This window comes from Alternaria incomplexa (genome assembly GCF_024043165.1).
Source record: "Alternaria incomplexa strain BMP 0042 chromosome Unknown scaffold_1, whole genome shotgun sequence".
NCBI lineage: Eukaryota > Fungi > Ascomycota > Dothideomycetes > Pleosporales > Pleosporaceae > Alternaria > Alternaria incomplexa.
In genome coordinates this window covers 1,399,680-1,422,108 of record NW_026249850.1, presented here as the reverse complement: position 1 = coordinate 1,422,108, position 22,429 = coordinate 1,399,680, and the positions used below count along the sequence as shown (strand labels likewise).

At 52.1% G+C, this 22,429-nt stretch overlaps 10 protein-coding genes across 10 annotated transcripts; 6 read left to right on the top strand and 4 right to left on the bottom strand.

Annotated features, from left to right (window-relative positions):
- Positions 1–71: 71 nt before the first annotated feature.
- On the bottom strand, positions 72–1,077 carry J4E90_000509 (uncharacterized protein; the record flags this gene model as incomplete). Its single annotated transcript, XM_051430105.1, has 5 exons — positions 72–217; positions 285–557; positions 616–733; positions 780–940; positions 990–1,077. The coding sequence occupies 5 exons, from the start codon at positions 1,075–1,077 to the stop codon at positions 72–74; spliced, it is 786 nt and encodes a 261-aa protein (XP_051295592.1).
- Positions 1,078–2,069: 992 nt separating this feature from the next.
- J4E90_000508 (uncharacterized protein) lies at positions 2,070–3,079 on the top strand (the record flags this gene model as incomplete). The annotated part of the gene is made up of 2 exons (XM_051430104.1): positions 2,070–2,670; positions 2,727–3,079. The coding sequence occupies 2 exons, from the start codon at positions 2,070–2,072 to the stop codon at positions 3,077–3,079; spliced, it is 954 nt and encodes a 317-aa protein (XP_051295591.1).
- A 3,026-nt stretch (positions 3,080–6,105) lies between these two features.
- Positions 6,106–7,507, top strand: J4E90_000507 (uncharacterized protein; the record flags this gene model as incomplete). Its single annotated transcript, XM_051430103.1, has 2 exons — positions 6,106–6,208; positions 6,258–7,507. The coding sequence occupies 2 exons, from the start codon at positions 6,106–6,108 to the stop codon at positions 7,505–7,507; spliced, it is 1,353 nt and encodes a 450-aa protein (XP_051295590.1).
- A 479-nt stretch (positions 7,508–7,986) lies between these two features.
- On the bottom strand, positions 7,987–10,757 carry J4E90_000506 (uncharacterized protein; the record flags this gene model as incomplete). The annotated part of the gene is made up of 3 exons (XM_051430102.1): positions 7,987–8,958; positions 9,014–10,559; positions 10,612–10,757. The coding sequence occupies 3 exons, from the start codon at positions 10,755–10,757 to the stop codon at positions 7,987–7,989; spliced, it is 2,664 nt and encodes an 887-aa protein (XP_051295589.1).
- A 456-nt stretch (positions 10,758–11,213) lies between these two features.
- J4E90_000505 (uncharacterized protein) lies at positions 11,214–12,200 on the top strand (the record flags this gene model as incomplete). The annotated part of the gene is made up of 1 exon (XM_051430101.1): positions 11,214–12,200. One exon carries the CDS (start codon positions 11,214–11,216, stop codon positions 12,198–12,200), a length of 987 nt encoding a protein of 328 aa, XP_051295588.1.
- Positions 12,201–13,816: 1,616 nt separating this feature from the next.
- On the bottom strand, positions 13,817–14,620 carry J4E90_000504 (uncharacterized protein; the record flags this gene model as incomplete). The annotated part of the gene is made up of 1 exon (XM_051430100.1): positions 13,817–14,620. One exon carries the CDS (start codon positions 14,618–14,620, stop codon positions 13,817–13,819), a length of 804 nt encoding a protein of 267 aa, XP_051295587.1.
- A 547-nt stretch (positions 14,621–15,167) lies between these two features.
- On the top strand, positions 15,168–16,269 carry J4E90_000503 (uncharacterized protein; the record flags this gene model as incomplete). The annotated part of the gene is made up of 3 exons (XM_051430099.1): positions 15,168–15,220; positions 15,271–15,396; positions 15,465–16,269. 3 exons carry the CDS (start codon positions 15,168–15,170, stop codon positions 16,267–16,269), a joined length of 984 nt encoding a protein of 327 aa, XP_051295586.1.
- A 226-nt stretch (positions 16,270–16,495) lies between these two features.
- J4E90_000502 (uncharacterized protein) lies at positions 16,496–17,426 on the top strand (the record flags this gene model as incomplete). The annotated part of the gene is made up of 2 exons (XM_051430098.1): positions 16,496–16,503; positions 16,739–17,426. The coding sequence occupies 2 exons, from the start codon at positions 16,496–16,498 to the stop codon at positions 17,424–17,426; spliced, it is 696 nt and encodes a 231-aa protein (XP_051295585.1).
- Positions 17,427–17,816: 390 nt separating this feature from the next.
- Positions 17,817–19,397, bottom strand: J4E90_000501 (uncharacterized protein; the record flags this gene model as incomplete). The annotated part of the gene is made up of 1 exon (XM_051430097.1): positions 17,817–19,397. The coding sequence occupies one exon, from the start codon at positions 19,395–19,397 to the stop codon at positions 17,817–17,819; it is 1,581 nt and encodes a 526-aa protein (XP_051295584.1).
- A 404-nt stretch (positions 19,398–19,801) lies between these two features.
- On the top strand, positions 19,802–22,218 carry EGC1 (endo-1,4-beta-glucanase; the record flags this gene model as incomplete). The annotated part of the gene is made up of 4 exons (XM_051430096.1): positions 19,802–20,185; positions 20,238–21,169; positions 21,220–21,538; positions 21,586–22,218. 4 exons carry the CDS (start codon positions 19,802–19,804, stop codon positions 22,216–22,218), a joined length of 2,268 nt encoding a protein of 755 aa, XP_051295583.1.
- Between the last annotated feature and the right edge of the window lie 211 nt (positions 22,219–22,429).

Sequence of the window (22,429 nt, the reverse complement as noted above, 5' to 3'; positions counted from 1 at the left end):
ATGGAAGTCAGTGTTTCGGAGAACACGGGGAATTTTGCGAGGCTGAGCAGTGGGAAAGTGTCAAAGCGGCTTTAGTCAAGCCTAGTAGCGACAAAGTCCTCGACAAAGTCCCAGGCAATGTGGTCTTCGTCCTCGTCGTTTTCCTCGACCCATGCTTTCATAGTCATGTTGCGAGGAGTGGGGTGGACCCAAGTGCTGTTGAGTACAGTGTCGATTGCTATACGATTGTCAGCACTAGTCGACGGGGACACATCCACTTGAAGGAGTAAAGAAACAAGACTTACGCAACAGTACTTCCATGCCACTAGCCATTCGGAAGAGCGCAGCCTGTGCGATAGACTCAAGCTCAGAGCGCTTCTTCGTTGCTGGACGCACATCTGGGGCGCCGTTCTTGTAGATTCGCGCAGTCTGGTTATTGATACACTGACCATGAGGATCATTGTAAGCTTGACAGTATTGCACTCCATTTGCGGCCGGATTGCCGAAGCCCACGATGAACTGGCAGGGCTGGCTGTTGCATGTGCCGGTGTAGTATTGTTGGATGATACGGCCTTGACCTATGATAGAACCATTAGCTCGTTTGCATAGTTGTCTTTGGGGGAGGTGAGGACTAACGGCTGTTGTGCCTACTGATGACACACTTGGTGACTTGACCACCCGCATCGGCATCAGAGGTACTGGCGAATGGATACTCGTCGCAGTTCTCGCCAGCACGCGGATTACCACCGGCCGTCTATGTGGGGGTCAGCAAATCCTTTGGAAAGTTGATGGAGTCTTACACTGCAACGGTTGGGCCTCGGAAGACAGCCAGCCGATCTTTGACGGGCTCTTCCGACAGCACTGTCACGATTCCCAGTACCACCATAGCGGTCATAGTCCAGTGTTACTCCGAATGATGGTCTAGTGCAGTAAGCGCCCCAGCACATGTTGTTGCAGATATCTGAGTCTAGTTGAGTATTAATCGCTTCCAAGGATTCAGGGACATTTACCTTGGAGGTTGTCGTTACAGTTGAATATCATACCGGGTGCGGCGAGCCCGGAGGCTATCAGACCAGAAACCAGGAGAGTCTTGAACATGATGGCTTGTGTAGTATGATATGCAAGTGTTTGAAGACGGCTGTTGTTTAGAATACATGTTATCGAGACTGCCTTCTATATACTCGTCGTGGCCCCCATTTACATGCCCATGTCAACCCTGCCCAAGTATTGGGAGGCCTCTTCTGTACTCACAGCTGAACATAGTCGATGCAATCGTATGATCGAATTCTTGAACTAGTTTCAGAATCTTGCCAATGATCTCCAGAACCGCAGTTGGAGCCGCCTCGGGTAGAAGTTAGAAGGATGAGGCGCGAATTGATCTGCTTGTAGTTGCCGTATACGATGGTCGAAGATGGCGCGCCTAATCTCACCGGTATGGCAAAGCGAAAGCCGATTACCCGAATCGTTGCTGTGAATAAGCTGGGCTTCGGCATATATCTGCCTTGTCATCGAGATCATGATTGAAATTGGCCAATGCCCTTCATTCCATGGTATTTAGTAGAGCTGATAAACTTAACAGGTCAGCAGTAGTTTACTAAACCATGTCTACAAATGGTACAACCTTCGACTATAGCACTAAGTCGTCAGCATACTGAGACATTCTCACCGGGCAAGCCGAGAGAAAGCGAAGGTGTCGTACATTACCGTCAAGACGTGCGGGAACTAAGAGGCTGTACATGAACGGGAAGGCTCGGCCCGCCAGTGAGCCCTCCAATAATCAAATCTGTGACATCATACCTAGGTAGTGTGCAGCACCACACATAAGCTTCGTGCGACTCTGCCCCACTTGTGACTTCTCATCGTATCCATCATCAGCTTACGCCCGGCTGCGACGCTAAAATTTGAGCAACAATAGTGTACGCAGGGCCGTCTCTGATCACAAGGCTCGCCCCACTATAGCACTCCTCGTTACGCATTCGCGGTTGCCTGAACTGACCCACCTGGGAACTACGGCTGAGACGTGGTTTCTACCTACCCATCTACCTCATCTAAACCAACTCTTTGCCTTCGATCAGACCACTGAGTACAACATGTCTTCCACAAAAGACCTCGCGAAAACCCTCCCTAAGAAAGCGCCCAATACAGAATCTCACCGCGCCACGCTAGATGATCTGAATCGTTTCAAGTTTGCCATCTTCTACACAGCTGCTCTAGACACAGCAGACAGCCAACGGCTTGAAGAAAGCATCAACACGGGCGAGCTCAGTACGGGAATGTCTAAACTCGCTCCGCAGCCAGATTTCAGCGGTCGCTCGTTGCGAGACGTTTATGACTACTTCATCGAGCTACGCGACCAAGACGATACCATTCATCCGCTCTACTTCATAGTAGCCGACCAAGAGGACTTCGGCAACAAAGGAGTCTTAGTCGTTCTGCTCAACTCGAGCCAAGACGAGGAAGACGTTCCAGGCGTTGGACGTTGCAGCAATGCCGAGGCGGATTCATGGGGTTCCAATATCGATATCGGTAACCAAGATTGGTTCGATCTGAAGGAACTGGAGGCTGAGGAGTGGGGTGGGGATGACCCGTATGCGGATGATGACGACAAAGATGACAAGGCAACGCAGGGGCCTGCCACTTCGGATGGGTCGCCCAAGAAAGTGTACGGGTGGTATAGCTTGGTAAAAAAAGGTACCTAACGCATGTGCTCATGTACAAGACTTTGCACGTTAGCTAACTCTGCATAGCCGTACCCATCAGCTCCATGCTCGAGCCATCATGGGCCAAGATGAAGAAGACAGAAGAGTCTCGCTTCCAGATGCTCGGGAACTGGCATTCTTCAAGCGATCCTTGGGCCGATATTCGCAGAGCACATCCACGACAATGTGCTTTCAGACCTACCGTCCACCGAAGCATCATCCTGGTCGCAGAGAAAGAGGATGCTGATGATCCCGAGGGCATGGCTCTTGTTCGTTTGAAGTGGGATGGAAACACCGATGGCGTCGAAAATGCGAGCCCACCGCTGATGCCGGAAGTGGAGAATTTAGGCAAGATGAGCGCGGGCAAGGCTTTGGAAGAGGCCGATCGAGCGGCGCAATAACTCAACATATTGCCTGTAGCATCACCATGTGTGCTAGGATCACACGTTCATGATCGAGCGTTGCAATTGACGAATGGTAGCTTATCCTATACTAGTAGCCATGTTTTTACATAACTGCATACGATGGCTGATAGTGTTTGATACGTGTTGGTCTCCATCTAACAATACGGTGCCTGGGTCTCCTTCGCTGAATCGAACCATGATATGTACCGTGATATTAATATTAACGCTGCCGTCACACAGCAGTTTCCAAATGGTAAAATCGACTACGTGATGAGATAACGCGTGTGCCTACTTTAACCAACGCATAGGTCATGAAATGGAAGAAGTGCGAAAGGCGGTCATCCCCGTCTAAAGATTGGACGGTATAGCCACCATGGCCTAACCGACAGCTTCAAGATAGCGATGTGGATCAGTGAGCCACGGCTTCTCGTCTGCCGGACGAGATTGGGGCGACGTGAAGAATGCCCATAGTAGGTCGTTCACGAAGTCTCCGTGCATTTCGGCTGCCGGGTCGCATAGCTTGTCCAACAGAGTTGGCCGTGCTATAACACATATGTCAACCAGAAGATTCCTTATCGAAGCCCCCTTAGACGTGCCAATATAGACTTCCTTCACCATGCTGAGACTTGGATATCTCCCGGCGCACGCGCGCTGCGCCATGCTTGCTATGACTGCATTACGAAACGTGGTATCGAGCAACGTGATCCCTATGAGGAAGGCCCTCACTAAAGTTTGCCACACATGCTTTATGTCTGTTACATGTTCCATCTGCTTCGTGTACAGCCAAGTGAGGTATGTTCTGAAGGTGGCCGCAGTATGACCGTCGATGCGGATTGGTTTTTGTTCGACGTCAATCGCGACGATACCGGCATCGTTTTTGAAGAAGTCCGAGGTCGAACACGCAAGCTTCTGGTGAACCTGAAATTTTTCATCCTCGACTCGGACGGCGATTGTTGTGCCCGTGAAGCTAGTTTTTGTAAGTTAACGCCATTACCAGAGTTTTATAGACTCACTCAGGACCACTATGAACATTAGCTCTTTTTGGGCGTTTTGGAGGGGAAGCCATCCTACCTGGAAACGCGTACGATGAGTTCTTGCCTGGGGTGTTCACAACACGGTTTCCAGGTGACAGAATTGTGGACATAATGTTGCGCAAGCGTACCATGGTCGCTGCGAGCCAGTATCCGTCTCGTGTTACAACACCACTTCAGCAACTCCGCCGTAGGCTAGAAGTACTGCACATCCCTTGTCTAACTTCGCGAGCCAGTATTGCTAGGCTTGATGCAGTAGATTGGTAGGACGCCGACATGTCCGAACGATTCTGCGGCATCCTGCCATCCGAAAGATCGAAGGAGTGGCCGGCGCATGTATTGTGAGTTCGGCAGGGTCCTCGAGTGGGAATAGCGATGCTGGTCGTTATGATTGCGCCATGTGAGCACTAAGGCCATAGTGGATTAGAGATTTCACATCGCGACATTTGCGAAGCATCAAGTGGTGCAAATATGACTCTTCATGCGCGGAACCATACGCGTTGAAGTGGGTGAATGGAAGCCCGGCATGGTAATCGCGGGATGACGCGTCTTCACGCGTTTGCCGAGCCGCTACTGCACGTCATAGTGCTCTCCAACCGAAGCAACCTCCTGTGAAGGATGTAAGCTGCTGCATTTTTATTTTCGCACTGGTCTTGTAAGAAATCGCCCCAAGTTGCAGCTTATTCTAACAAAATGCCTTCTCACCATCATTCGTCTTCAGTTGCTCCAACTAGATACCGGTCAGCCTGGGAGCTCGCCCATGGCTCCACCAACTCCTCTGGTGATGTATTGCGATGAGCAATTAACGCTGAAATCAGATCCCCCGCGAACTCGTAAGCTGTCTCGAGAAAGTCTAGGCCCTGCCATTCAGGTCGGCATTTCCACGTCCAGATATCTATCATCAAATCTCGACCAAGGATGTCCGGCGCATGCGCAAGACCCTCTGTCACGTCATATAAGCTTGCGACGAACGATATATTTAGGAAGCTTTCGATCCTTCGCGCGCACTCGATCATCCGACTGATCAGAACGTCTTGATAACGTGGATCACCAACTTTACGCGCGAGATCATATGAAGTCGGCAGCCAGTCCAGGTTCGACTCGGTATCCAGCTTTGGGTTTTGGGTCCGCAATATGCTCCGGCAGCCGGCGGGTGTACAGCCATGTCATGTAGGTCTTGAAGTCTTCGGGTTTTGCTCTGAGATGTACCGTCCTGTCGCTATTGATCCAACACCCACCACGGAACTGATCATCGTTGTAAAGGACGGATTTCTGAACAGTAAAGATGTCCTTTCCATCGTTGAAATTCGGCATCCCCACTTTCACAGTAATGGTATCGCTGGTGGGGCTATTGATGGTCAGTAAACGATGCGAGCTAGTTCTGCTCAACTCACTCTGGATTGTATGGATTGTTACCCGCCCTGGAAGGTGTAAACATGAGGTTTGGACTATCTCCGGCCATCGGGTTGGCAAGCAGAAAATGGTAATGAGCAGGTGGTGGCGTTTCAAAAATCTCACAAGTGATACGGGTCGTCGTGCATGCACATTGACAAGAATACGCTCATATTAATAGGTTGAGCCTATAGGCAGCTGACGTGCTGTCGATGTTTGCCATGACATCACACGACGTTGAGGAGACTACAAACCATCGTCAGGACATGATCATGCGAGCAGCACAATTTGTACCTAGACGTCTCTCTAGGTTTGCTAAGCCTGTAGAACAGAGTGAGTTGGATCGTATACTACATCGATCCGATCGAGAAAGCCACCTTCAGTCATTCATGCACCTGCCGCATTTGTGTGATTGTTAGCCGACTCATCAAGTGAGAGGCCGGCCCCAAGGTGAAGGCGGATTGTGACCCACTGTCCACGCGCTCCCCGTCTTGCTAAAGCTATTGTCTTCTTTGATACCACAAGAAGTATCCTGCACCAGACCAACACCAATCAGATCATTACACATCACGACCGGCAACCCTGAGAGGGAACCTCAACATGCCGCTATTGAATCTACCCATAGAGATTTTTGAGGAAGTCATAGCGGCGCTGGCAAACAAGGTCGGCCGGGGAATTGTCGTACGTTATCGACTCGTCTGCAGTAAGTGCAAATCAGAGGCCTTGTGCACGTGTATACTGAGAAACAACAGGAACATTCGCAAACACAATCAAGGATCATACCGTTACAGTCGCTGCTTCTAGGAACCTCGCCAAGTTCCTGGAAAACCCCTTCTCCGCCCGTCTTTTCGACACGTATCGGGTTGAAATCCTCTACAAGGCTACTATGCGACGCCAAACAGCACCAAACCAAGTCATCCACTTCATACGGGCCATGGTCAAAGCGTCCAAACCAGATCCCACACTTTACCCAGCGGCAATCATGATCGTATGCACTAGCATGATGGCCCTCGAATCAAAAGCCCTGCACGGTTACATCAAGGGTACCGAGAAGGCCAACAAAGGAGGGCGGCCATATAACCTCGCGGACATGATACCCTTTATCGCTGCTGCAACAGGAAATATGAGGCTCTTCGAAACGCTCACTCTCACACCAGCTCTGCTCCTCGAACAAAGTCACGCTCTTTTGCCGAGCGCGCTCAAAGCCGCCATCGTGGCGGATCAGGATGCTATGCTTCGAAAGATCCTCAAGTATATCGTTGACAACGTCAAGGGCAAGCCCGAAGCTAAGACGTGGAAGGATATGCGAAGTGCTGCTCGGCAGATTGGCGAAGCTTTGTGCATGGCTGTGCGTTTGCATAAGAATGTCGCAGCAAGCACGCTGTTTGACTTCCGCGATGCGAACGAGCCCTTCGCTAGATCTATGTCTTGGTCCTTTAGTGACCGGCTCCTCTACTGTGCTATTGACAGTACCAACACGGCCGTATTGTACCGCGTCTTAGGAGTCGACAACCCTGGGGCTGTAGCGCATGTCAAGGAAGGAAGTAAGACACACTACCGTATTGATTCTATCTCTATGGAAATACTGTACAAAAGAGGTGGGATCGTATTCTGGAGAATATTGCTGAAAGATGGCGTCGTCGGACCAAACGAACTCTGCTCGGACAAAACCCCACTCCAGCACGCTCTGAAGAGAAGGCGATACGACATTGCACGCATGCTTATCAAGAGTGGTGCAGTCGTCGACGCTATCACACCCGATGGAAGCAATGTCTTATGGCAGGCGGCGAAGGATGGCTTCGCGAAAGACGTCGAGTTCCTGCTTGATCACGGCGCAGACCCCAATTCTGTTGGAAAGGACGGCAAATCCGCACTAGCGGCTGCGGAATCAGGACAATATGGCAAGTGTCGTTTCCTGCTTAGGCAAGCCATGGATCAGAGGAAGGAGGAATCTGAGCGACGAGAACTAGACCGGCTTGCGGTATTGGTTTCGTTGATGTAGAAGACTCTCGGGCTGACAAAGCAGCGACGTCGGACATGAGGTTAAAATGATTTTGGGCTTGAAGAACCAGCATGTATTGCAAGAGATGATGCGCCATGGGTAAGTAAGGTATTCAGACTCAAGGAGGTAGAATACCGGCTTCATGTGTCCGTTTTAGGTACTACAACGAGTGAGCAATCGGCATTCCCGAGGTTTCTCAATTAGTCGAGCCTCAACATAAAAGCAATGCGCTCTTCAAAGATTCAGGCCCCTCTGTTATGACGGAAGTGAGTGAAGAAATTATACGGACGGGAGCTATGAGGACTCACAGGTGCCCAGGTGATGATGGCCCAGATAGAAAAAAGTTCCAATTGAGTTTAGCAAAGCATACCCAGAATATACTCGTGTGGAGCCAGAACCACTATCAAGCATCAAAACGCCGTGGTCTCTTTGTAACCTTACACTGGATATCACAAATACAATGGATCGTACATAGTACCTTAGTACTTCTCCTCCAATCTCGCCGTCATACCGGTGACTGCTGTCATCCTACTTTCCTCGCGCTCCTTGATGTGTATCTCACGCTCCAATTCGCGCTGCACAGCCATCTTCTGCGCGGTGGTGAGCTGATCCAGAACCGCGGAGATGCCTTCTTCAGTCTGGCCGTTGAAAAGACCCTCCAAATCCGTCTTTGTAGCGATGGCGAGCTGGTCCTCCAATGCCTTTAGTGCTTTCGTACCGAGCTCCGAGACAGCTTTCTTGAACTTTGCCTCCTCATCAGCCTTGGCTTTTTTCGCTGCCTGGTCACGCTCATCGACATTCGCCTCGCCAGCTTTGCGCTTTGAGGCCTTCAGAGCTTCCTTCTTTGCCTTGGCAGCGAGATAACGAGCCGAGTGTCCCAATGCGCGCCCATCCTTAGTCAGCGGCTGTTCCACGTTGAGCGGCGGCGCGGTGAAGAACAAGATACGGCCCTTTTCGTCACGCTGGAATTGCTCGCGGATCTCAAGCGGTATACTGGCGTTTGCATGGTCGGCCATGACGTAGACCTCCACCGGCTGCGGGGCCTTGTAGTTAAGCGGCAGTTGCTGTGGATACGGTTGTTGGTAGCCTGGCGCGGCCCGCGGTGTCTGGAAACCCTGCATGGGCGCAGCTGGCTGGGGTGTAAAGGGCACATGTGGTGTGATAGGTTGATAGGCAGGTGCTTGCGGTGCCTGCGGGTGCATATGAGGGGCGGGCGACTGAGAATGCGTATGGTAATGTGTCGCATGGGTTGGTGTGTACGCTGGCGCGACATGGTGCTGTTGCGGTGTAGGGGCAGGCATTGGCGTCAGAGTCGGCGCTTGCGCAATCGGATAGTTCCTCGAGGAGTCGTAGCCATGTGAAGAAGCCGTGGGTAAGCTTGGAGTAGGCATAGCGGGTGCTGGTGGAGGTGTCGGAGGTGGCGGTGGGGTGGGCTCGGGAGGTGGTGAATCCTACAAGAAATGTCAGCTTTGGGTCTCATGGTGGCCTAAAGCGGGTTTCACTTACCTTGGGGTCACGCGGACGACGATGCACGGCGCCAATCTTTGGGGGAGCATTCTCAGCTCCCCACTCTGGCTTTGGAAGATCGTCGTCCTCCTTTTGCTCGTCCTTGAGCAGGTACGCGATCGGACTGGGCACCTTCTTCAACTTTCGAGGCGCATCGAAGAGATCCATTACGTAGTCCTTGTCTCGCACTTCGTCGGGTAAGCAACTGGCCCATGTCTTGATCTTGTTGAGCTTGTGGTTCTCTTCGTTGTATCGAGCCTCGCAGACATAGATCTCTTTATCAGAAGGAAAGTCGCGGGGACGGCCCTTGTTGTAACGGGTGATGAACATAACGAAACATCGGTCCACGACCTCGTCGATGCGGTGATCTCGATATTGGCCAGTCTTGACAACTTCGTTCTCGAAAAAGTGTCGGTCAAAACGGTGCACGGTCTGCTCTGGGCGGTAGTACCAGCAGGCATTCACCCATTGTCCACCGTTCGCGTCTTGCCAAGTGCGGTAGATCTGGGCAACAATCGGCTTTGTAAGGTCGTTCGCGTTCTGAATGTGCACCCAATCGCCGACCTTCCATAGCTCTCCGTTGTGAACGATGCCGCTGGGCATAGGGATGCGACCTTCTTCCATGACGTATTCAGTATCTGGCTTTTCCTTCTCGGCCTTTGCAACCTTGCGCGATTCCTTTTGGAGATGCACGGCGTCCTTGTAGATCTGGCTGTCCTCTTCGTTGTACTGCTTCGCGTTTTCGAACATGAGCTCTACATCCACCATGAAGTGATCGACGGAGTTGTACTTCTTTCGCTTGAGCTTGCGCTTGAGGATGTCCATGGCCATTGGATTCTTGATCTCAGAGTGATACTCGGGCATGACTGTCTTGTCCGGGACGCGCTCGAATGCGCTCACCATGAGCTTGTTGAGTTGGTTCCGCGGTTTCCTGATTGCTTTCATAATGGTCTTGATTCGCGCTTCCATAGGAGTGTCGACCCGCGGCGGTCGTCCGCGCTTCTTCCGCGATTCTGGATCGTCGGCCTTGGCGTCTTCCTTTGCTGCTCTTGAACCGCCTTCACGCTTGGTGATAGCTGCTGTGGAACGCGGTCCGCGGCGCCTCTTGCGCTTGCCCTCATCTTCTTCGTCCTCATCCTCTTCCTCGTCCACTTCGAGTTCTTCCTCATCGTCATCTTCCTCTTCCTCTTCTTCCTCCTCTGGTAACAGCGGGTCTTGTTCGGGAATCTCTCCCAAGAACGGCAGGGTGGCGACTGTCTCAGGAACGATCTTGTCGTCGACTAGCCTCTTCAGCTCGCGTTCGATGACCTTCTTTACTTCGAGCGCATCGACATATGCCTGCGAGTCCTGCCTGTTGTACACCTGCGCATTGTGGGGAATGAGCGCCAGGTCGCGTACGAACTCGGAAAAGTTCTTGTATTCTCGCTGCGCAATCTTGGCCTTTATCGTACTCAGGGCCATGGGCTCCTTGATGATATCGTAGTAGTCGGGCACGGCGCGCTTGTTCACTTTGCGCTGGAAGAGCTTGGTAGGATCGTATGTTCCACTGCACTTTGATCAGCTGGGAGCAGCATGGTGCATATAAAGTCGAAACTTACTCGTCGATCCTGTAGTCGTATACATTCTTGAGGAGGTTGGCCATGGCCTCCCATTCTGGCGCCGTGACGGTAGACGTTGCGCCGGCGGACTCAGCCGTCTCGGTCGTGGGCACCGGTGTCGAGCTTGGGGCGCGTCCGGTCGCCATGTCTGCGATAGTCGACTCGATGCTGTCGTGTTCCGGTATCCCTCTTGCGCTAGGTGTTGGCGTGTCGCGTCCTGGACGCTGGAAGTCGCGACGCCGGACGGAGGTAAGATTCGCCGATCCCCGGGGACGGCCGGCCTCCTCCATGATTCGGGAACCTTCACGTACGCCAGCCATGTCACCCGATCCGTGCAAACTGTCGTCTTTGTAGCGTTCTCCCGTAGCTGACAAACGATCCTTTCTTCCTAACAAAGCTCTCCTCATATTTGCGCATTCGTGAAGATTTACCTCTCTTCATACCAACTCACTCATCGCAGCTTCCCTAATACCAGCGCAGCTCTCCACCGCTAAGTCGCCCCACCAGTCAACTGTCATCACGCGCCACGCCTTCGAAGCTCCCTCACCTGTATCCCTCCGAACACGTATATCCCTCCATCTCTCCAGCCGACCCATCAAACCATGCCGATTCGCATCCGGTTACGCGCGCCGAATGGCACCCACACACTATCACTCGACGACAACGCCGCCGTCTCGGACCTTCTGTCCTCTATCAGCGAGAAGACAGAACTACCACTCTTCGAGCTGAAATGGAACCACCCGCCTCAACCGCTCGACCCTTCCCTATACGGCATGTCGACGTTGCTGAAGGATATCGATCTCAAGCTGAACGGCGCATCCATCATAGTCATTGCACAAGCTACGGGCGACCCGAGCGAACGGAAGCAGGAGCAAGAACTACAGGCAAACACATCACAGGCGGCGCCACTATCCCTTCAACGGAAGCAGAACTCGGCGCTCAAGGAAACACCCGAGGTTCCCGTGCCTGACCGCGGTGGCACTATGGTCCTTCGGGTCATGCCTGACGACAACTCCTGCATGTTTCGAGCTGTTGGTAGCGCAGTCCTGACAGATTCTCTCGATTCCATGACCGAGCTTCGATCGATGGTTGCGCAAGCTATTCAAAGAGACCCGGAACAGTACAACGAGGCGATTCTGCAACGCTCTCCAGATGAGTACTGCAAATGGATATCGTATGCCGACTCGTGGGGTGGTGGCATCGAACTCAGCATCCTTTCCCAAGAGTTTGACATCGAGATCGCCAGTGTCAATGTTCAGGACAACCGGGTGGACCGATTCAACGAGGGCAGACCGAGGCGCTGTATCGTGGTGTATTCTGGTATCCATTACGACACGATCGCCTTCGTGCCCCAGGGTGCGTCCACGCAAGATCCTTCGCAAGATGTTAAGATATTCGATGCGGCAGACGACGTGATTCTTGAAGCTGCGAGGGAACTTTGCGGGCAGCTGAAGAAAGCCCACTATTACACCGATACACAGAAGTTCGATCTCAAGTGCAACACGTGCGGTTGGAAAGGGGCAGGAGAACGGGGCGCGATGCAGCACGCAGCCGAAACGGGACATAGCGACTTCGGAGAGGCAGACTGATTGATATCTTGATACCCGTGGACGCCTTTGGTATGTTGTGTACCATCAGCCATGTCAACATTGTATTTAACTTCTCTGTACCAGTAACAATTACACTGATTGCAGTCTCTTTCGCCTCGCTGTTGATCACTATGAGGTACAGCGAAAACCCGAAATCTCGTTTGTAATTCACACCGAAAAGTGAAGACGATCTGTGGAAGCACATGTAACCAAACAGGGGGAGTTTCGTAGTTTTCAATGGTATTGAGACCAAGACATTCGGGGAATTGATTTTTCATTTCACGCAGTATTCTCTTTGGGCAAGCGCCGCGCTCAGGTTGTCACTTTGTCAGCAAATGCTACCCTGAGATTCACCCTCTGTGTGGAAGCTCCTTATTAACGACCCGGAAGTCCCGCTCCACACTCTCAACCTCACTATCATCACCATCAAACCGACCTTGTCAAGCTATTCAACCATACTTCGCCTGTGTACATTATGTCACTACGCGCGAAAACCCGGAACCATGTTAACGACGACACAACTGCACCATCTCCAGAGTAAGCAACTATTACTTATAATGAATTGGGCCCTACTGACTTCTCCTAGTGTCTCAGGCGCGCCAATCCCTATCAAAGTGGGCAGAAAGAAGTTCCACATCCACATCGGTACACTGACGGCGACATCTGATTTCTTCAAAAACGCCATGAAGCGAAGATGGCGCGCCAACGCAAAGAAACAAATTGACCTGGCGGACGAAGAACCAGAAGATTTTGAATCTTACGTCAACTGGCTCTACAGCAGAAAGGTCGTTGTCACTCGGCCTCTTGTGGGCAGACACATCCAACTTGCTCGTTTGTACGTTTTAGGCGAAAGACTCGTTGACGAGACCTTCCAGAACGCTGTTCTTTCCGCTATGATCGACCATGCAGTAGAAAGGGACTCCTTTCCTCCAGAAAGCGCTATCAACATCATCTATTCGGGTACCAGTAGTGCAAGCTCTCCAGCACGCCGACTTATGGTTGATATGTTTGTATACGGTTGTGATGAAGACTGGATGATTACAGGAAGTCTTATAGAGGAAACCAGCGTGGAGTTTGTGGACGACTTGGTGAGAGGCTTCATTCGTTCTTGTACGAAATATCCTATCAATCGGAAACTTAGTCCGTGGGTGGTGGCTCCTGAACAGTACCGTTTGAGGGCGGAACAGAACAACGGGAAAGAGACTGAGTATGCGAAGGATGAATTGATGGACACTTCCGACTAAGTGCTTTCAGAGCAGTGTCAGAGATATCCTTGACTACTATGTGATTGGGAAGGCATCTACGCCTCAGGGCCAGGAATTATGGGAGCTGTTATCATAGGTCTTGGAACCGACCGTTGTCAATAACTCAAAGATTACAATCATGCACTGTTGTCAAGATTTGACCCCTGCAATCGCCAATTACCTCTTGAGGCATGCGCGAAACCCTGCATGGATCCTTCAGATACATGGGTCCTCGAAGGCGCCGAGTGAAGTGCAGACGCCGAGTCCAATCCAGGTGGGTGTGACGAGCAGCTGCAAGAAGTTTGATTTTGTGAAGAGTGGTGAGATATGCGATACAATTACGAGACGAAATGTTAAGGAGTCTAAGTAAGCTCACCACCCGACATACGGCCTGTTCACATGATGATAGTCCTCCGGCATCGTAGTCGTGACGAAAAACTTGTCAGCTCCCCATCTCTCCTCCATCTTTTTCGTCGCCCACCTCCACAACGGATTGCACAAGCGATGCCTATACTCTTGGTTGCCGCCAAAAGCATCCTCTTCACCCTGATTCGTTGCGAATTGGAACTGCATGCCGTCGAGCTTGGGCATATCGATGATGCGATCGAGACCATACTTCGCGACAAATGTCTCCACGTCTTGCGCAAGACTCGCCTTCTCTTCCTCGAGGCTGCGTCCCTCAGGAAGATCGTAGTGCAAGCCAGTCTCTAAATAACACTCTTGCTCGTTGGTGTAATCGAACCTCTCCATGCGCACGCCATCTTCAATACTGGGGAAACTGAAGACGATTTCGACGAACTCGAGCTGGGTGAATTTGCAAATTAGTTCCAGGTGCGCGGGAGTGCCTTGCTCGGTCCAATTGTATATCGAGACATGCTTGACGTGCTTGGATGGTGCATCTTCAGGTAGATGAGAATACAGGTCCAGGAGCTGATTCGACTCCTGAGTGTTCCAGGAAAACAGGTTCTGAGCAAGGAAAATTGGTGTGGCTTCACTGAACAGTTGGCGGTTGGTTTGACACAAGGCTGGGAGGTCGTGGAAGAGCGCGATTTTGCTGGATGTCGTGATTGCAGCTCGGTTTTTCACAAAGGGCTCCGAATCGTCGAAAGTGTGAGTGTATATTTGATCGCGCAGTTCGCGAGGAAGGCGCAGTAGTGAAGAGACTGAAACGGACATCTTGGATGGATCGAGATATTGAGGGGGCTGAAGAAGCGTATCGATGGAAAAGCGCGGGATACTGGAGTTATGTGGTGCCGAGGGCGGAAGAATTCATGGGTAATACCGTTGCAAGGCCCGCTGCAGGGTTGAGATTGGATCCTGCACATGAACACGGCTTGTTCTAACCCGATTAACTAGGTAGTCTCTACCTAGGTAGTGTAATATCCAGCACCAGAACATACATATCTAGCCGTGCGTGTTTTCCACAGGATATCCGAATTGCTACACTAAGATAATCGGCATTTTGCCTATCGTGCCAAAAACGTCAGTGCTTCCATCGTGGGTGGTATTAGAGAAAGGCGCGCTTTCCTCTTTGAGACGAGTTCACACTCACTTTCACTACGTACCGTTGAGGATCGGCTGAGGCTGCAGCGTCCGTGCTTTGTGCCTGTTCTGTCGCAATTTGGGTTCACTTTCGAACCAATACCTTGCAACCCACCGTCCTGCTTAACTAACCATCTCATTGCTATTGCGTACTAACAAGGAGCGGGAAGCCTACAGCAAGATGGCTTCCCCAGACTCATGTGAATCAGCTACATTTACCTTCAAGCTACCGGAGTGAATTGACGCCTATGTCTTCTCAAAATACAGGCATCTAACGTCTCTAGTGTCTCGGGCGAGACCATCGCAGTCAAAGTCGGCCTCCAGATCGTCGACGTACACAAGGACCTCATCAGCAGCAGCTCCGAGTTCTTCAGGAACGCCATTAAGTCCGAGTCGATGTCATCTTCCCGGTAAGTTCTCACCTTACCAAATGCATGCATATGAGACATTTACTGACTTCTTACGTCTACCTCTGCAGGTTCATCGATCTGTCCGACCAACAGCCTCATCTTTTCGATAAATACTGTCAATGGCTATATACTCGAGACCTTGACACGAAATTACACGATCACAAAGGATTCAGTTACCTGGCTCATATGTATGTCTTGGGAGAGAAGTTGATCGACCCAACGTTCCAGAACGATGTCGTCGACGCCATTATTTTCCGCAATGTCACTGCGCGACTGAGTCGAAAAGTCCCGCGCTACAAGGTACCTGATCTGGAAGCTATCAGAACCATCTACAAGGGCGCTCCGAGAGAAGCCCCTGTAAGGTGTCTCCTGGTGGATATGTGGGTTTTCAACATGGACTCCTCTTGGGTGACTGATACGAAACTTCGAGCGCCAGAGAACAAACCTTTTCTGGATGACCTCTTACCGGTACTGTTAGACAGGCGAGGACTACCGGATGCTTCCCAAGCTAGGCCATGGATATCGCAACGAAGTTCCTATTACAACAAGGGTGTCGTAATCAAGAGCGAAATGCCGGAAGACAGGGGCAGCGAGGCGATCTCTGAGCCTTCCATCAAGGATGACCCTTCCGCCGAGGAGGAAGCTTTCGTTAAGAACGAGCCTTACGTTGAGGATGAAACTCACATCAAGGAAGAGCCTTCCATGATAGATGAGCCCTTCATCAAGGTCGAGCCTTCCAGCGAGGAAGAGCTTTCCAGCGAAGATGAGTCTTCCAGCGGGGATGGATCACCCAGCGAGGATGAGCCTGCCAACAATACTGACCCTTCCGTCCAGGAGGAGGTGGACGTGCTTGATGCATTCTGGGGTATGTAGGAGACTACATCCCTTGCATCCAGAACACGCTACAAGTGATGATGTACTATAAAGTATACATAGTCCTCTGGTCTAGTAAAAATTCAACAAAAAGTAGATTGAATACCTCCAGGGTTATATGTAATTTCCTCACCTGGGAAGCTAAACTGAGTGCGGTTCGTGCGCGAAGCAAGATCGTACACATACATAGCCGCCTGTTCTGTCAGAAATGGTTCAACAAATTAGAATGTCGGGGTCTTCTTCACCTGGCTCTAGGAGCGTGTGACTGCACCTTCCAAGGTTGGTGAGTGAGAGATCGTTAGCGCGAAATCGAAGATACCTATGTTCTCTCACTCAGTTCCACAAGTGTGCACCTTCAACAACCTCTTATTCGTCCACTAACTCATCTTTTCGACATCGGCTTAAGTCGTGGCTGCAAGTAAGTTCGAAGCGACTCACATTCTCCGTGACTGACATTATGAGCAGACAGGTCAAACATGCCGATAGTGAAAATCCCCGCGCCCACTTCAGCTACCGCCATGATCGTTCTGGTAGAGGCGGGAGATGAGTTCGAGACACCCACCTTGAGAGGCGACATCGTACCTATTCACGTCGGCAGCGATCCGGAGACGCTGTTACATGTTCATGCCACCGCCTTGACCAAGAGCTCCGGGTTCTTCAAGAACGCGTTGAAATCAGAGTGGCGCACAGATGCTACGAAGCCCATCGACATATCTGACGTGGATCTAGTCGTTTTCGAAGGATATTGCGGATGGCTGTACACAGGCAAGATCACGCATCTTGATAACGAGGCGTGCTACATATACCTCGCAAGACTCTACGTCCTAGGAGAACGGATTTTGGACGTTACATTGCAGAACAGCGTCGTCGCCGCTATAATCCGACGCAACCGAACCAACGGCAGGCACCCTGGAAACACCTCGGTACAGATCATCTACGCTGGTACCCCCACTGGCTCACCCGTCCGACGGTTGCTGGTAGACTTTTGGGTCTTCAGTGCGTCACCATCATGGCTCGGTCTTGACGATCTGATCAAGCATACCTGCTCCGAATTCGTGAACGACCTGGTTCGCAAGCTCATTGAGCAGCGAGGCGCACCCGACGGCTTCGTCCCAAGACCATGGATTGCGAAACCTAAATCATACGAGACAAAGTAAGGTAGGCTTACACTACAGCCTGGAGGTATCCGCTGAACTCTGTGTTGACCTTCGACAAGGTACAGTGTAGCGAATACCTACAGGGTACAGTCCGCTTGAGGACAGATCAAAATGAAACGAGACCATTCGTAGCGGCCACATTATGGGAATCGATTGAAAATGCCGACAAAGAGAGATGGATGCTCGAAATGAGTTAAGGACAAGGAGGAAAGTGGACTAGCAGGAAAGAGGTATCTTCACACTTACTAGCTACCATAATTCATTTCTCAATACAGTCGAAGCAACGATATCATACAGTGGACAACGCCAGAATCTTCTACCCATGTGAATGACTGACCCACTGTGCATGCTCCCAAACTCCAAGTCATATAAGTAAGCAATAGCAATAGTCTAGAAGCCAAATCCACCTGGGAAACCACCTGGGAAACCGCCGCCGCCCTGCTGGAACTTGAAGCTACCGCCGCCACCAGGGAAGCCACCACCTCCACCTTGTCTGAACATGAATTGTTGGCCTCCGAAGGGTGAACCCTGGAAGGGATTGCCTTGTTGCTGCTCGTTGCTGTTGGGGTCGTCACCGCGGTCGAATCGTTCCTTGAGCTCGGGGTCGGAGAGGACTTCGTAGGCTTCGTTGACTTGGGACATCTTCTTCTGCGCATCCTCGGGTGTCATGTTGTTGGCCGAGGCCTTGTCGGGGTGGTACATCTTGGTCAGCTTGCGGTATGCCTTCTTGATCTCGCGTTCGTCTGCATCGCGCGTCACGCCGAGCACCTTGTAGTAATCCTTTGTCTTCGAGCGCTTGAGCAGTGTCTGCGCTTTGTGGTGTAACTCGTCGAGCTTCTGGTTCTGGTGGTGCTCTTTCGCGTGCTCTAGGGTTCGGACGCAGTCTTCGAATTCGTCGGCGTCAAGCTGGAATTGAGCCTTGTGAAGGAGGGCGTGTAACGAGTCGGGGTTGAGCTGTAGGGCTTCGGTACAGTACGGTGTGCCCTTCTTCAGGTTGTTCATCTCGACGTAGGCTTCGCAGGTCATCTCTACGAGGGTCTGATAGAGACCTTGGGGTGAGTTGGCGTAGATGTAGCCTTGATCGGTGTAGTCCTTGAAGTCTTGCTTGACCTCTTTCAACAGGCCCGGGTCCTCTTCGCCGCGGTCGATGAGGAGTTTCGAGGCGGTGGCGAACTGGCGCTTCTCGAAGAACTTGCGCACCTTTTGAATGTCCTTGTCGAGGTTCTTTTCTCTCCTCCGTAGCTTCATGCAGACCTTCGAGTCTGGGTCTGACTGAAGACATTGCGCGATGTGCTTGAGCCCCTTGTCGGTTTCGCCCAGGGAGTAAAAGGCCATGGCGGAGCTCTGGAGATGGGGTTGGATATCGCCCTTGTTGATCTGGAGGAGATGCTGCAGGTCGCTGATGCCCTCGGCGACCTCGCCCTTCTCGAAGCGACACCTCGCTCTTGTCTTGCGGATGTCGTATGCGCCTCCTGCGACTAAGATGGCAGTTCCAGCATTCGAGATACACGCGTCCCAGTCGCGCTTCTCTGCCGCCTCCTGCGCCATGATGGCAGCGCCCTGCGCTTCTTCCAGCTCCGCGATGGCATCGGTCTTGCCGGCAGCCTCGTAGTCTTTGCGCGCTGCCGCCCAGTCGGCCTTCCTGGCTCTGATCTTGGCCCTCTGCACTAATGCGCCCTCGAAGCCAGGCTTCAGTTCCAGCACCTTGTCAAAGTCATGTTGGGCCTGCGCCGTTCGGCCGATTTGCAGGTAAGCGGCGCCGCGCCTGAAGTAGGTGAGGTAGTTGCGCGGGTCGCGGGTAATGGCGATGTCGAAGTAGAGAAGGGCGTCCTGGGTGTTGCCGGTAGCGAGTTGGACGCTGGCGTCCTTGATGAGCTGCGACACGGGAGTGTCCGTGGGTATGTCCGAGGCGGAGAGTGCGCTGGCGAGCGGGAGGAGCCCGAGGGCAAGAGAGGATAGTCGGAGTATCATGGCGGGATGCGGTTGAACGTGCTATGAATGAGTGACGGTAGGTTGGATGTTGAGCAAGCAGGAGTATAGTCCGCGCAGAGAAGCAACGGCAGGTGCGACGGTCAGTTCATGGAAAGAGCGGGTCGTGTCTTTATTTGGCCTTTCACTGTCGAACAATTGCAACTTGTCCTCAGCGACCAGCCGCATGATAGCCGGGACGCACTGACCCCCGCGACCCCCAGAACGCTAATGCGGGCAGGCATGGATTACGACATGCCCAGATGCATGCCCGTGAACGCCGCCGCTACGCCATCAGGACTAGACAGGCGCATACCTCATAGCTCCTCTTCGTACCCGCCTTGCGCACCTTTTCCTGTTCCTCTCATTCACTCTCCTCGTAACCGTCCACACGCCTGCCCCCAGTAATGTCTCCCATTCGGCTGCGTATCGACGGACGCATATTCCGAGACCCCCAGAACCGCGAAGTCACCCTGCACGGTATCAACTGTGCAGCCGACGCCAAGTTTCCTGCGAAGCCAGATCAGCCGTCACACATTCCAGACAACTTCTTCGACGGAGACAGTGTCTCCTTTGTCAACAGACCCTTTTCGCTAGAAGACTCCGCGACACACTTCTCGCGATTACGTAGCTGGGGCTACAACACCATCCGCTATGTCTTCACGTGGGAAGCCATAGAGCACGCGGGCCCGGGAAAGTACGACGAGGAGTGGATAGACCACACTATCGCGTTACTACGAAAGGCAAAGGAATATGGGTTCTACATCTTCATGGATCCTCACCAGGACGTCGTAGGTAGCATTCCAATAGATTCATTCACTCCTTCTCTAATGCATCACATAGTGGTCACGATTCTCTGGTGGTTCTGGCGCGCCCATGTGGACTCTCTATGCTTGTGGGCTGGACCCCGAGAACTTCGCCGTCACCGAAGCCGCCCTCGTGCACAACACATACCCCGACCCTGCAACCTTCCCTAAGATGATCTGGACCACCAACTACACACGATTAGTGTGTCAGGTTATGTGGACGCTGTTCTTTGGTGGTAGGGACTTCGCGCCCAAGGCCATCATAGATGGAAAGAACATCCAGGACTATCTGGAAGATCACTACATCGGGGCATGCGAGCATCTTGCGAAGCGGATACACCAAGCAGGCGACTTGTGGCACGACCCGATCATTGGGTGGGAAAGCATGAACGAGCCCAACAGAGGCCTCATCAGCTACCAAGATATTACCCAGATTCCGAGCGAACAAAAACTCCAGAAGGGCACCTCGCCGACGGCTTGGCAGGCGATACTTACCGGATCGGGCAGAGCTTGCGAGATATCGACTTGGGAATTTGGCGGGCTGGGACCATACAAGAGTGGCTCGGCATTAGTGGACCCCGAGGGCACTATGGCATGGCTATCGAAAGATTACGACGACACCAAATACGGCTGGAAACGCGACCCAGGGTGGAAGTTGGGCGAATGCTTGTGGGCGCAACACGGTGTCTGGGACCCGGCGACTGACACGGTCTTGAAGAAGGACTACTTCGGAATCGATCCCAAGAATGGGGCCAAGATTGACTATGAGTACTTCACAAACCACTACTGGCTGCCACACTACCGGGCGTACAGCAAGATGGTCAAGTCCATGTTCCCGGATTCTTTGATGTTCTTCCAGCCGCCAGTATTGGAGATACCGCCAAAGGTCAAGGGCACAGAAGACGATGATCCCAACATGATCTTCTCGCCCCATTTCTACGATGGCATCACTCTTATCACAAAGAAGTGGTATGTTCCAGAATACTGATTCTCATCTCATCTCGTCTAACATCACATAGGAACCGCGTATGGAATGTCGACGTATTCGGTGTGTTGCGAGGAAAGTATCTCACGCCAGCGTTCGCCATAAAGATTGGCGAGAATGCCATCAGAAACTGCTTCTCCCACCAGCTCAAGGCGATCCGAGACGAAGGTACAGAGTACACGGGTGTCCACCCATGTATCTTCACCGAGATCGGTATCCCATACGATATGGACGACAAGTATGCGTACAAGACAGGTAACTACAGCAGCCAGATAGCTGCTTTGGATGCCAATCACTTCGCGCTTGAAGACAGTAAAGCTAATGGCTTCGCTCTGTGGACCTATGTCGCAAATGTATGTTTGCATTCTGTCTAGAATTGGACACGGCTGACAAAGACCAGAACTGCCATTACTGGGGTGACCTTTGGAACGGAGAGGATCTCTCCATCTACTCAGTAGACGACAAGGCGGTTCCTGCAGGCCCCTTCTCGCCAGCCGACTCCCGTGCGTCGCTAGATAAGAATTCGCCCACGTTCTCTAGAGCACAGTCGACCGATACCCTTAGCATCAACCCTTCCAACCTGCAGAAGACCATTACCGCAGAACGAATGAGCTCAAAGAAAGATGACGACGACGTTCGGGGTCTGCGAGCAGCAGAGGCCTTCATCCGCCCCACCCCCGTTGCCGTCCATGGGGACATTTCGTCGTACGGGTTCGACCTCAAGAACTGCACATTCAAGCTTGCCCTCTCTGCGCCAAGCTCGACATCGGAAGATTTCCCTACGGTCTGCTACCTGCCTGAGTTCCACTTTCCGTCAGGACAAACCAATGTCGAGGTCAGCGGTGGCAAGTGGACCATCACATCCGAGGAGACCGACGGCGCGCTGCAGCAGACGCTGCGGTGGTGGCACGCGGAAGGTGACCAGGTCATGACTGTCAAAGGCGTCGTGCGAAAGCCGGGAAGCGCGCTAGGCACGGAAGAAGATGAGGGATATCTCCAGCAGTGCCAAAAGCAGACTTGCGCTGTCATGTAATGTCGCAAAGTTGATGATGTCGGGGTTTGGTGTGGTGGGGTTTGACCAATCGATGCACGGTGATGCAATATCATGCGATGCTCAGGTCACGCAGTCGGCAGTTCTTGTGCATATGATTCATTTGGGCAAACATGAGCGTTGGACGACTTTATGTACTCGTCAAGGTGTTCGGGGAGCATTTACGATAGACTTATGATTTTGTATATAGCGA